Genomic DNA, 13,871 nt, shown 5'->3' with positions numbered 1-13,871 from the left:
TGACATACAGTGGAAAGAAACCGTATACATAATTTCTGGTCTGAGTTCCTGAAGTAATCTACAATGGCTGAGACACGGTCCCTGTTGTTGGTCAATCAACAAAGCAATCAACACAGACACAGACACACACACAGACACACACACACATACATTATATATATATATATATATATATATAGAGTGAGCCTGCTTTCACCAATTACAACATCCCTGTTGATCCAGGAACATCATTCCAATCAACCAATCAGAATTGAGAGATAACTTTTGAGGAAATGTCAGTTTTAGGTTAACAGTCAGGATTAGGTACTTCTGCACTCTTGTTAACCATCTTTCATTTCCCTATATATATATATATATATATATATATATATATATATATATATATAGTTTTCATGAGTTAAAAAAATGTAACCAATGTAAAATCCAAAAGAAAGACTGTAACAGCCCACTTCATTCAGAAGACAAACCAGTTTAACCAGAAACGTGCAACACATAATTAGGCTTGACAGGACCAGGAACTGTTTAATGGTAATACAATCTCTACTTTGAATTATGTAGTTCATGAGATCCTATTATTGGAGACCATAAAACTAGATCATTGTGATTTACACTTTCATATTTACAAAATGTTGAACACTGAACAGCTAAAACATCAAAGTTCTTTACATAAGAGCCATAATGGCAGAAAGGCAGTCACAATATAGTCATTCATATTTTTGGTTTATGTGATGTGTGCATGTGTCTGTAAGTGTGTTTGTGTGAGAAAGACCAAATTAAAAAGAACAAGATTGCCAATTCAGCGTCTTTTTTGAGGGAATTCCACGAGCAGGTGGTCCAGCTGGACTATCGCATACACCTGCACATGCACAATTAAAGAAATAAAACAACAATGTAACCATTCCAAGAGTAAAATGATACTCTTTTTGATACTCTGCTATATCATACAATGTGATGTCTGTCTTAAATTTTATTTACTCAGAGAAAATGACAATTGACTTTGAACTAGATAAAAATCAAAATCTGCTTTGTAAAAAGGTTGATTGAAGCATCATGATCACTTCTAGTGTATCTTAGTAATATGAAATGTGAAACTCACACTCAGGAGCAGGAGCAGCTGAGGTAAAGTCTGATGTGTCTGCAGCCACTTTGCCCTTTCCACAGTCTAACAAACAAACAGATCTTTTTTTCTGAGAAAAGTAGAGCCAATTTCAAGATTAAGTATGTTATGTCAAACAGAGCTCTCTAAACAGAATAGGATACACTCACATAGTTTTGGATTGATGACCAGGTCAATCAGTGACTCAACTTCAAAATCCACTGACTGGTTCAGTTTGAGTTAGTATAAGAAAGAACATAGAAATGTTAATTTGATGCAAATTGACATTGGTTTTACTATTGTGGAAAAAAGTGGCACGCTTTGTCTCGTTAGAGGAACAAATTCCATGTTAAAATTTTCGTTTTTTTAGAATAGAGTTTTTATAACGTGCATTTAATTAAAAATAAGTGTGTGATTTCTTTACAGGCTGACCGGAAGATACCTAAAGTTCATACTACATAAACAAAAGATAAAACATATGTTGAGCATCAGGTTAAACCATAGCTGTGCTATTGCAGAAACCTGATCCTGATATGTGGTAATAAATAGAAACACTCACAGCCAGCTGACATATTCATCGTTGATGGTCCCTTTGAATAGAGCAGACACATTTGAAATAGCAATCCCTTTTCCTTCATGCTCATTCAGCTCAAACGCACTCGTTCCAATGGAAAGGTTAAGGATCTCTAAGCTGTGGTTGATGTGGGAAGAAGAGTGTCATAAGATACAAGATGTAACACAGATGTGGACCCCATAACATGTAAACAAATTCAGGAGTCTCCTACTTGTGGAACCCATATTTCCTCATCCCAACGCCTATTGATCGCTGTCCCTCTGCGCTGGGATTTCTGGCATGCTGAAAAATGGCCAGTTTCCTCATTCAACTGAGGAATCAAGGAAGGGAAATATTTATTTTCTATTCCGGGGTTTCCCAAGTTCAGGGAACTGCAGGTTGATGAGAAGGAAATTATTTGATTATTGTTTTTCATTAATTTACATTTCCGCTTGTGTGCAGTTATTTTTATGCATTTGAATATTTTTGCTACTTTCTTACTAATGACTTGATGTCATTTGCAACCTTTTTATATTTTACAGTATGTATAACATAACTATGCTATGCTTTATGAGATCATAAAACGTCCTAAATTTAACCATTTTTACAAGACATTACACTACAATCTATTCTGCATGTGAGAAGAGGGTACTGAAACAAAGTCAGGAGTTTTGTCTGGTCTCCTAGCTTCCTGAAAATGTTAAATATTAATTCCAACACAAAATCCCCATCAAGTTTTGTGAGGCCTAGGACAAACTTTTTTTTTCTCAATTCCTTAATGTCATTTTGAGTTTAAAGTAGACTAATGGATTTCTGCTCTAGCTTAAACGTAGCATGTTCTTGAGAAAAATAGCAATGTACGATTTGTAAAGTCCATAAACTGTTGTGAAACCTGAAAGATCCTGTTTCCATTCATTTTAATACCACAGAAATAAAAAGTGACCAGGACAATTTTTTTTAAAACACCATCTTTTGTTTTCCAGTGATTTTAGAAAGATTTGGCTGCAATTGCATTATGTAGGTTTGTGACATCACAAAAAAAAAACTCACTGGCATGATTTCTTTCTTTTTTTTTAAACAAATTAATAAGAAAAATAAATAAATTAAATAAAAATGGGTGAGAAAACAAAAGCTACCCTAAGAGAATACAACTCCTTTATATTAGAAATTGGAACAAAAGAAAGTGTTTATTTTGTTTTACACTTGCATTTCCAGGTACAAAGAGACTTATCTTAATAATGTTAATAATAAAGCGATTAAATCCATAATATGCTACAGCAATGCTACATTGTTGATAAATATCAGTCAAAAAGCATATTTAAGTCTCTCAGAACTATTACTCTGTTCATTTCTGTTCATGTCAATTGCAAGTACGAAAGCCATTGTTCCTTCATGTAAAGACGCAGCAAAATTCAAAGTGAGATTCACTCGCCTTTTCAACGACAAACTCTTCGGTGCTCCCTGAATTGCAAATTCTGCTTACAACACTTGAACTCGTACCAAACCACTTTCATAAACATTTCTCATTTCACAGGTGGAACACAATTAGAAAAGAACATGGAAGCATGTTTTACTTGCATAAACACCATTAGTTTCAAAGTGCCACAAATGCATTCTCCCAAGCACCCTCCATCTATTCATGCACTTAGAACAAAATCAATATATGGCCTTTCTTGTCCACCATTCTAGAACCTTAATAAGATAATCCCATGAGTTTAATCCTTGGATCACTCCTAGTAGAGCACTTCAAGAAAATGAAGCCCTGTTGACAGGAGCCTATATATAAGTGGATCAAGCCAGGAGACTGATAGCACTGATTTCAGCAGTTGTGGTTATATAAAGTGCGGTTTAAAAAAAATGTCCAGCAAAATGTACAACTCCATGTCCAAGAGCTTGCCTATACAAAATGTGCAAGCATTGGTCACAGTCAAAGGACTGGAAAGTGCTACCATTTCCAGGACTCTGTTGATAATGTCCAGTCTAAACGGTCAAGGGCTCTGGAGTCCAATTTTGTCCAACTGTTTTGGCATCAGTTTGCAATACCCTGTGGAGCCTCAGGTATCAGAGAAGCAAAAAAGGCTTTGAAAAACACCCAGGCTGTCCATAGGATGGGTTGTCTAACTGGGGGAACAGGTACTGCCGTCATAGCGGGCTCAACGACACCAGCACCCTCCACTTCATCAGGGGGCAGCACCTTCAAAACAAAAGGAGAATAAATAAGCACATATATGCATACACACTCCACTTATTCAAGTAAAACTAATTATTTTCTCATTTGCTTTTTTAAAAGTAAACTATGTCTCACAGGTCCTGGGTGTCTATCCTCATTTTGGTTTTGTTGGTTCTGAATGACTTCTGGTGCTGGCTGATTGTGAGGCCTGGCTTGGGGTCTCCCTCTAAAAGGAAACCAGCCTGCTGTGTGTCTGAAAGAGAGAAAAAGAACCATTAGAATAGCTACAAAAAGGCATTCAGGCCCCCATGAACTCCACTGCCATTAAAATGACAACATACAACAAAACAGACTCTGCTCATTTATACATTACTAACTAATGAGAGGTGGCTCAGACTGTTTTTATGGCGGGTTGGTTTAGGTTTGTAACATGGAGGACATCGCAGTGAACACCCTTAGATCAAGCTAATGATTGCTGGAGTGCCACATACTGGTCTGCAGAGCAGTCAAACTGCCACGTTTGCAGAGATAAAATAGGAGAAGTTAATTTTTACCAGTCTGAAGACCTCAGTCTGGAGATGAAAACCAGAGATCAGAGAGAACACTGTGGTTTCTGAATTAATTACTTCTAAGAGGTGCTCATTTTTGTAAATCACAAACCTACAGCACGACCAGTGTAGTCCAAATCCCCCCAAAATAACTCAAAATCCATAACCACAAGTTTGTTTGCAAAAAAACATCTGGAGTTTAGTTGAAACTTACAGATACATAATAACAAGGCTGCTCATGACCAGGATGAAGCGGCTCACGCTGGAATAGAAGTACACAATGCTCAGGAAGACACCCAGTCGGGACGCGGTGTACACCCAGTCTAGCCAATCGCGGTTCATGTCTTCCTCGTCTTCCATCACAGGACCACCCTGTGCATTCATTCGCAGATTCTGATTGGCTCCCTCTGGGTTGATGAAAGCAGGAGCTGGGGCATTCTGATTAACTGGCAGGTCGTTGATGGGGGCTTGGTTGGGTAAAGCTGCAGGTACAGCAGCTTGATGAGGACCAACAGGGAGTGATGAAGCAGGGGCAGCCATTGGAGTGGAGCCGGCGGCTGCCATGGCAGCGTGACTGAAAGACACATCGCAGCATTAAACAGTGTAATACTCTAGTAGACCTGTACGATTAATCATAAACCAAATTATGATATTGGTTTTCAATTTAAATAACTGGAAGTGTAACTGGAATCTATAAATATTAGTACTGTAATTTTATAAGTTAATTTATTATATGATATTTCTTACATACTCTTATTTTACAGGGAAGTAGAAGTTTGCAATGATTAAATATTAAAATAATACGATAAGAGATACCAGTTGAGCTGAGCGGTTTTGTACAGCTAAAAATAACTGGAAGCTATAAATATTTAAATATGTACAATCAAGTTATTTTATTATAAGATTTGCCTTAAATAATAATATTACAAATAATTAGAAAAAAAATAATTTAATAACAATAATAATAAAATAAAAATCTAACTAGCTTTCTAATCTATTCTTATTAAGTATATTTTCTTTTCATTTATTATAAAATTAACAAAAGCAAAAAAAAAAAAAAAAAAAAGACCTCTAACATTAACTTGCTCTATACTTTTTGTATTCTATCGGTTTTCTTTTCATTTATTATATTATTTAAAAGCTATTGCTATGTGTACTGCATTAAGCAAACTGAGACTTGCTATAGCAATTGTATATCATTGCTCTTTTGTTGATTTTGAAGTCGCTTTGGATAAAAGCATCTGCTAGATGACTAAATGTAAATGTAATGTAAATAATCTTTATTTTACAGAGAAATATTACAATAGCAATACATTCTTTTTTCGGTTTATTTTTTGTTAAGTAATAATAATAATAATACAGTTAAAACTGTACCCCTCCCCAAACTGTACAGCCCTATTCTGTAGTACTTCTACATAGGTTGTACTTACTATTGCATGTAGTACTGGCGGGCATACATCTGCTGCCACCACAGGAGCTGTTGTGGACTGTAAAGGGAGTATGTGGGAAAGGCTGGGTGGGCCATCGCTGCAGTTACAGGCCTGCAAACGAAGGTGAACGTTAATTAACTAGTACAAAACTCTACACACAATTTACACATTAACATTCATACACTTTCAATACTCACTGCACTGAATTTTAATTTGAACGTAAAAGACAGGAACTCACATAGATGTATTAATGCTAGTTCCAGCCCAAGCGGCATGACCTCGTTGTCTAAGTCCGTCAGTGGAGGGTACAGAGGCCACAGATGGTCCTGAAGTCTCTGAACTTTGGATAGCAGTTAGTGGGGAGGGTTGGGAACTCTGCTGCTGTGTTGACGTCACCTACACCCAAGATTTGAGAAAGAAGCATATTTGATTTTTGAGTAAGAAGACCAGAGCAGGTGCAAAACTGCTGCAGTGTTTGGTTTATGCAAACACGGATGCAGAAAGGAACAGGAAGTAAGCCGCTGTGTGGTGATATCTCCACCCAACTGAAACGAACACAGACTCCCCTCGAGACTGTAGGCCTACATATCTCAATTTCACTGAACACGCTGTAAGCTGATCAAACATCCTGCCTTGAAGCTAAATTCAGGACATGAAAACTAATCAGCGGAATGTCTGTTTACACATGTACCACTAAAGTCTTGCCACTTGGTAAAAGCCTAAAATAAATAGTAGATGGGGAATAACACACCTTCGGTCTCGCTCCAAGTTGGGCAGCAGGCTGGGGTTTCACAGCACACACCAGGTGAAGAGTGGGCTTTGTCTCTGAAGGAACCTGTAACAATAAAAACAGTTTTTTTTCCAGTACTTTTGGCAGAAGCATGTGGTAACATGGTTTTCGATGTGACAACAAAATGCACCAAGGGAAACTATTAATGTGAAAGAGAAAGCTTTGGCAGATTGGTAAACCACGTGTTTGTCATATTGTTTCGATTTCTGTGCAAATCTGCGTCACGCTTTTATGGCATGTAGGGGACAGGCTTTCAACATGTAACAATAAATGTCCTATTTTCAAATAAACATCTCAGATGGAAGGCAACTGAGTGTCAATTCTCTAAATAGCTTTGAAATTGAAATGACTACAGCACATGGTAAGAGGTTCAGGCTAAAGATACGGAACAAGAGATGTCTGTGGATCCACCCATTTTACATTTTTTTTTGTTGCTTTGACAAACAATGAAAAAAAAAAAAAAACACCAGCATTGTTCTGCCAACACCCCTGCCTTTCAGTACAACTGAATTCATACAATGAATCTTTTTTTCTAAACCTGAATTATGTTTCAGGGACACAAAAAATATGGCCATGATTTATTGCGATTTTAAATGTAGCCAAAAGGTTGATTATTTTTGGTTGTTATTTCTGGATCATGCTACGGATTATAAAGACTATTGTCATTTCATTGAAGCAGGTAAACATAAAATACTAAAGCAAGCAAACAAGCATAAGATAATTAAAATCTTTGTTTACAGGTCTGTAGTTGAAGTAATTTGTCAACCCTGAAATAAACAGAAAGAATCCCCACAGATGGTAAAGTCCCTCACCTTTGAGAAAACATCTCTCAGAAGAAGGTTGTCCTGAAGTAGCTTTCCTGAAAAAATTAGTCTTTGGTCTTTCTCGGCCTGTAAAAAAAAAAAATCCAAATGTCAAACGTGGTCTAGAAAGTCAATTTACACCATGGTATTTATCTTATGTTTGTGCGAAGTAAAAACATTTTTTGAGGAAATGCATTCAGTGTAACTTTATCTCTTCACAATCAAAGTTTGCACACTAAATTTGTGTCCATATAAGACAAACAGTTACACAGTAGAGGAATAATTTGCTAAAGTATTATTTACCAAACATTATGAAAGTAGCCTAGAGACTTTATGGAGTGCAAATTAATCTTGTTTACAGAGGGCAAATGAATGACAGTTATTTCCAGTAGAGTTCAGCCATACTGGCTTTGTGTTGTCTGTTGAGGAATGCTAACGGCTCTTGAAGAGTAAAACGATATCTATAGGATAGGAAACCAATCCAAACCTACCGGGTTGGTGGGATAAACCTTGGAAAGGTGACATTTGAGGTCTTTCACGGTCCAGTCCACGCGCACTCCCTCGATCCGCTGGTCGCCGTGAAACTGATTAGGCGTTTTAATGACCAGCGAGATCGTCGCTTTATCCGAGAGCTCAGAATTCTCCATTTTCTTTCTTAGTCAAAACAGCTGGAACTATTTTAAGAAACGCATAAAATATCTAACGTTAGAGTAATATTCGAAGACTTCACTAGGACACTAGACGACAAGTGAAAGGCAGAGAGAGAGGTTCCTGATTCAAGAAGTTTCGGGCTGGTCATAAGCCATGAAGTATTTGCGTGTGTTGTTTCCAAACACACTGTGGCCGCCTGTGATTGGCTGTAACGAGCTCGTGTTCAGACGTGGAGCCAGTCCTGAAGGCCCACGCACTGCGCATGCGCGCTAAGGAAAAGCCGTCGGAATTTTTTACGTTGTTTGTTGCAAATGTTGTGATTGCATCAGATGGCTAATGTAATGTCTTATGCTTTTACGTACAATTTACCTGAAATATGAGGGTATTTTTTCATGATTTGAATGTTTGCTGTAAGAAGTGGCGTAGTGGTGAGATACTCTTAATTTATGCCCCCATTTTTTAAGCGCAGGAAAGGATGAACGCCCTATGTTATAAACAGCAATATGTTAAACATGTAACGTAGTCTTGCGTGTTTCGTTCTTCCCAAAATGGGCCAGTAGCATTGGCAGTGCCAATTTGGCACACCATCACTTAACTGCTACTTGACTTCATGGAGTAGTCTACGGATCGTAATGAAATTAATATTAACCAAGGTGCAGATTTTGAAATAATTCAAATAAATTAAATAGTGTTTATTTGTCTCTTCAGAAGTGTGGGAGAATAATTATCTCTATTTGAAACAAAAAAAAATGTGATTCTCAATTTATACAGAATTGTAAATCTGTACTGCTATGACTATTTCTCCACACAGTGTTGGGCAAATGGTAATTTAATAATACACAGGAATGTTGCCATCATTTCAGATATTTTTTGGTCTCATATTGAAAGGTTTTATTATTTTTATTATCATTATCATATCTCTTACTTTTAATTGGCTAAGAAATCAAATGCACTGTTGAATAATAACCAATATATATTCTATAATATTTTTCCTGATTAAAATTTTATATACAAACACTAGGTATACTCATGTGTTGGACTGTCATGATTTGGCTAATGTTGGGAGACTACTGAATGATGCGCATCATAGGGGATATAGAAAGTGTGTAGGCTATACACCGTATAGTTGGGGTTAATCATGATGGTTATAAAGTTTGACCCCTAACCCTAAGGTTGTGGGTTAGAGTCTCGGGCCAGCAATACAACGACTGAGGTGTTCCTAATCAAGGCACTGAACCCCCAACTGCTCCCGAGGCGCTGCCATAGACAGTAAAATGGCTGCCCACTGATCCGGGTGTGTGTTCACGGTGTGTGTGTATGTGTGTTCACTGCTGTGTGTATGCACTTTGGATGGGTTAAATGCAGTGCATGATTTCTTTCTTTTCCAAGTATGGGTCACCATACTTGGCTGTATGTCACTTTCACTTCACTTCAGGGACTTGTCCACACTGCCAAAAGCACCATGACCATGGTGTTGGTGTGCTTGACTTACCAGCTAACTCACCTGACCTGAACCCCACAGAGAATCTATGGGGTATTGTTAAGAAGAAAATTAGAAAAAAGATACCAGAAAATGCAGATGAGCTGAAGGCCACTGTCAAAGAAACCTCTGCTTCCATAACACCTCAGCAGTGCCACAAACTGATCACTTCCATGCCACGCTGAACTGAGGCAGTAATTAAAGCAAAAGGGGCCCCTACCTAGTACATGTACAGTAAAGGAACAGACTTTCCAGAAGGCCAACAATACACAAAAAAAAATGTTTTATTGGTCTAAGAAGTATTCTAATTTGTTGAGATCATGATTTGGTGAGTTTTTGTTAAATGTGAGGCAAAACATCACAATTAAAAGAACCAACGGCATAAACTACTTCTGTGTGCATTAAATTTATTTAATACACAAGTTTCACAATTTGAGTTGAATTACTGAAATTTATCAAGATGCAGCTGTAATGTATTAATAAAACTTACACAATAATCAGTGCAGCATCTCTTGAGTAATCCTGAATAACTTTATTTAAGTGTATTTGTTGGAAAAACTGCATAAACATGGGACAAAAAATTTAAAAAGATGATTCATGGCTCAAAAACCATAATTTGAAATACCTTCGTTCTGAATATTTCAATTTCCTCATTAGACACATCCAGGAGAATTCCTTTGTTCTCTTATCGGCTTCTTGACCATCCTTTAGGACTGAACTTACTCTATATGGAGCTATGATATCCTAGAATCTTTGGGGACAGAAATAAAACATTTGTTTTCATAAGAATATACTTTTCATTAGTTTAAAAGGTCAATGCAGAAAGTTGTAACATGAATGGAAGGAATGAAACTGTACTGATCAGGTTTTCCATTGAAGTCCGGAAAACGGAGTTTTGAGCCTGCAAATTGACAATTGCAAGCTCTTTTTAATAAACATTGAAATTTTGAGGAACAATGAAATGCATTAAGTAAAAATGCATTAAATAAATTAAGATATTAAGTTTTAAGGTATACATTAATAAGTAAAAAAAAAAAAATTAAAACACACACACACATATATCGTTCATTAATAAATTGTATGTACTGTGTGATTACATATTAGTATAGAATACTAAATATATCATTAAAATAAAACATACATACACACTGCTGTTAAAAAAGTTTATAAATTAATGATGCATTACATATATCAAAAGTGAGAGTAAAGACGTTTACACTGTAAAAAAGAAACTATTTAAAGTAAATGCTGTTCTTTTGAACTTTAAGTTCATCAGAGAATCCTAAAACAATGCATCATAGTTTTGACAAATATATCAAGCAGCCAACTGTTTTCAATATCGATAACAACAAGAAATGTTTCTTAAGCACCAATTCAGCATATTAGAATTATTTCTAAAGGATCATGTGACATTGAAGACTGGAGTAATGACGGGAATATATATTTTTTTATATTTATAAAGATTTAAAATAAGTTGTAATACTATTGCACAATATCACTGTTTTTACTTTATTTTTGATTGAAAATGCAGACTTGGTGAGCATAAAATACTTCTTCCATAAACATAAATAAAAATCTTACAAACACAAACATTTGGTAGCATATATTTATATGTAATATCTTTAACATAGACATGGTATTATAAAGTGTTACCACTAAAATCGTCACAGTTAAGGTTATGCATACTCTTGTTTCTGCTCATCAACCTGTTGAGCTTCACCTCCAACAAACACCCTCTTTGAATCTGCCCCAGCGTTTCTTACAGGTCAGGAGGAGATATGGCACTAATAGTGTCAGACGTGATTACACATTGTTAATTGTTAAGACATGTTTTTCCCCTATAAAATCTTTAAAAAACGAATTCAATTGTGGGTGGTGTAGTAGTTGAGCTCTGTCAGTCGTCAAATGCTTGTAGTAGAAGTTTCAAACCCTAAAGTCACTACAGTGAAATTCATTTTCAGAAATCAATTGCACATAAACAGTAACATAAACATAGTTCTGAAATGATCCATACCATGTGCTTGCATTGTTTGACTTATGTCAAGACCCTCCTTCAACCGAACAACACATACACCATATTGCATAATGCATCGCTAAAAACATATGGAACGGTCACATGCCTTACGTTTTCTTATCAGATTTCAACAGTGAAGTAACTGTATGATATACATACTGCAAAATTCCAATATAGTTTTCAGTGTGGATTGGTTGAGATTAACGCCAGTTCTCTTTAAATTCCATCACTAGGACATTAGGCTTCATCCGACCCAAACAGAAGCATCACAAACAAACCTTACCAAACCTTTAAATCTGACTCTTATATTAGATATATTTAATTTAGGTTTTCTATGACTGTTAGAATCTACAATCACAAATATATATTTTTTGGAATAGTACATTTGAAAAACGATGAAAAAAAATATTTGTTTCTTAGGGTAATTAAATACTTCAAACCCCCATTTTGTGTGTAGGCCATCATCTCTTTTCATAAGCCTGTTTAGTGTTTCTATTCGTAGACTCACTGTTATGACTTCTGCACATATCATCAGCCTCTGGTTCTTGGTGAAGGTGCAGATGAAATCCACCAGGGAAGGAGGCATACAGGGAGGCCCACTGAGGACCAAACACTGTGGCCTGAGAAAAAGAACAGATGGAAAAAGTAGGACACAGGAAGAAATTACAAATATGAACAAGTGAGAATAGCGCGTGGAACATTTAAAGGGAGCGTAACCATGTTATATGAGATGGCTTACATTGATGAACCTCAGCTGACATCTGAAATGTACAAAAGACAAACAATATTTATACACTAAGTGCATGATTAAAGTTTGGCAATATTATTTTTGTCAAGCTGAAATGCTCAATGGAATCACATGAGCTTCGTGAGACAAATTATTTCTGACAAAGACAAGCTATAAAGAGGGTCGGTGTCTTACCGGGTTTCTTATACAGCACATATCCCAGCAGGAAGATGATTATGCCGATGGCTATAACAGCAGTCCAAAATCAAAAAAGTTGGACGCCAGCCTGCTCACACAAAAGGAAAATGAGAAAAGCTTCAGTGAGCCTCAATAGGAACACGGCTATTTTGAAACCTGTGAATAACAATGGGCAAAATATAAAAACCCACATAGGGTAAATGTATAGGAAGGAATAAAATAATAATCAACAGACATTATCATGGACTTGTTTTGCATTTCTGATACTCACCAATAGCAGCTGAGATAAAGAGATACGAAATAGTGCACAAAATGGCCAACGTTGTTTCACGGGGGATGGCAACATTTGGATCCTATGGGAGGTTGTGTGTGAAAACAATAGACTGAAAAAAAAACAAGCTTTCAGAGGCTTGAGTTCCCACAAATAAAAATCTTTTATTGGAAGAAACATCACTAAGACCGGGAGCTCAACTTGCCTTTAGATCTCCAGAGATATTAGCCCCCGCAAGGATGCCTGTAGCTGAGGGGAAGAAGATGGAAAACTTGCCAAAGAAACTGCCCTCCGGTCCACGCCAGCCGGGTACAAAGTTTGTTGCAAAAATATCAGCTATTGGGCACAAATTGAGATAGTTTATGAGGAACATATGGTAGTGTAATCTGACTAGCAATGAGAAAATGAGGATGAAGTGTTATTATTAGCACATTTGTGGAACATATTGACTGCACTGCTCTTTGAGCTCAGTAGCTGAAAAATCCTTTGGCTTTTTTTCTCTGGAGCGGCTAGTATGATGGTCTCACAATGTAACTGGTGAAGGAGATCATGATTACCAGAAGAACAAGACCTAGGTCTGGGAGAAGAACAAATTAGTGCAAACTATTAGGAGCTGAACCAGAAAAGATTGCTTAAAATCGCTCTGTTTGAGAAACGTACCTTGGACTCCCACTCCATTCCAGCCATTGAGATGGCCAGCAGAGAGGTGACAGTAATCACTCCAACGATCATTTAGATGGTCTACCATGCTAACATCACTCACACAAAATAAAGAGATCAAGACATATAGAAACAGAGATTGACATACCAAGCCCTGCCTGAGCTGGGACCAGGGAAGCATCACCTATTCAGCATACAGCGGATCTACAGGGAGGGACAGGATCCAATCAGAGGAACACAAATGCTTTCTGCTAGACTTGATTCACATGAGTATGTAGCTATACGTGACCCTGTCTTTGAATCCATGCTGAAGTCTCAAAATCTAATTATGAAATAACAAGCATCAAAGTTTGATTTCAGCCATTCATTTAACTATGATTTCAATCTTTGACACGGCCTTACTCAGTCAGTATTAAAGATATAAAGGTTATAAATTCACAGAAAGTTCTACATCTTTATGAGCATCACCATTGTTCAATG

General features: G+C 36.7%; 1 protein-coding gene and 1 long non-coding RNA gene across 2 annotated transcripts; both read right to left on the bottom strand.

The window, feature by feature from the left end:
* Positions 1–705: 705 nt before the first annotated feature.
* On the bottom strand, positions 706–1,958 carry LOC127934014 (uncharacterized). Its single transcript, XR_008147661.1, has 3 exons — positions 1,656–1,958; positions 1,267–1,321; positions 706–1,187 (listed from the first exon to the last, which is right to left on the bottom strand). It is a non-coding gene; the product is annotated as an uncharacterized LOC127934014 (long non-coding RNA).
* Positions 1,959–2,817: 859 nt separating this feature from the next.
* On the bottom strand, positions 2,818–8,236 carry LOC127934579 (homocysteine-responsive endoplasmic reticulum-resident ubiquitin-like domain member 1 protein). Its single transcript, XM_052532058.1, has 8 exons — positions 7,882–8,236; positions 7,400–7,477; positions 6,549–6,632; positions 6,036–6,193; positions 5,798–5,908; positions 4,582–4,941; positions 3,955–4,072; positions 2,818–3,843 (listed from the first exon to the last, which is right to left on the bottom strand). The coding sequence occupies exons 1-8, from the start codon at positions 8,035–8,037 to the stop codon at positions 3,679–3,681; spliced, it is 1,230 nt and encodes a 409-aa protein (XP_052388018.1). The 5' UTR covers positions 8,038–8,236; the 3' UTR covers positions 2,818–3,678.
* Between the last annotated feature and the right edge of the window lie 5,635 nt (positions 8,237–13,871).

This window comes from Carassius gibelio, chromosome A18, assembly GCF_023724105.1.
Source record: "Carassius gibelio isolate Cgi1373 ecotype wild population from Czech Republic chromosome A18, carGib1.2-hapl.c, whole genome shotgun sequence".
Lineage (NCBI taxonomy): Eukaryota > Metazoa > Chordata > Actinopteri > Cypriniformes > Cyprinidae > Carassius > Carassius gibelio.
This window is presented reverse-complemented; position numbering and strand designations above follow the sequence as displayed.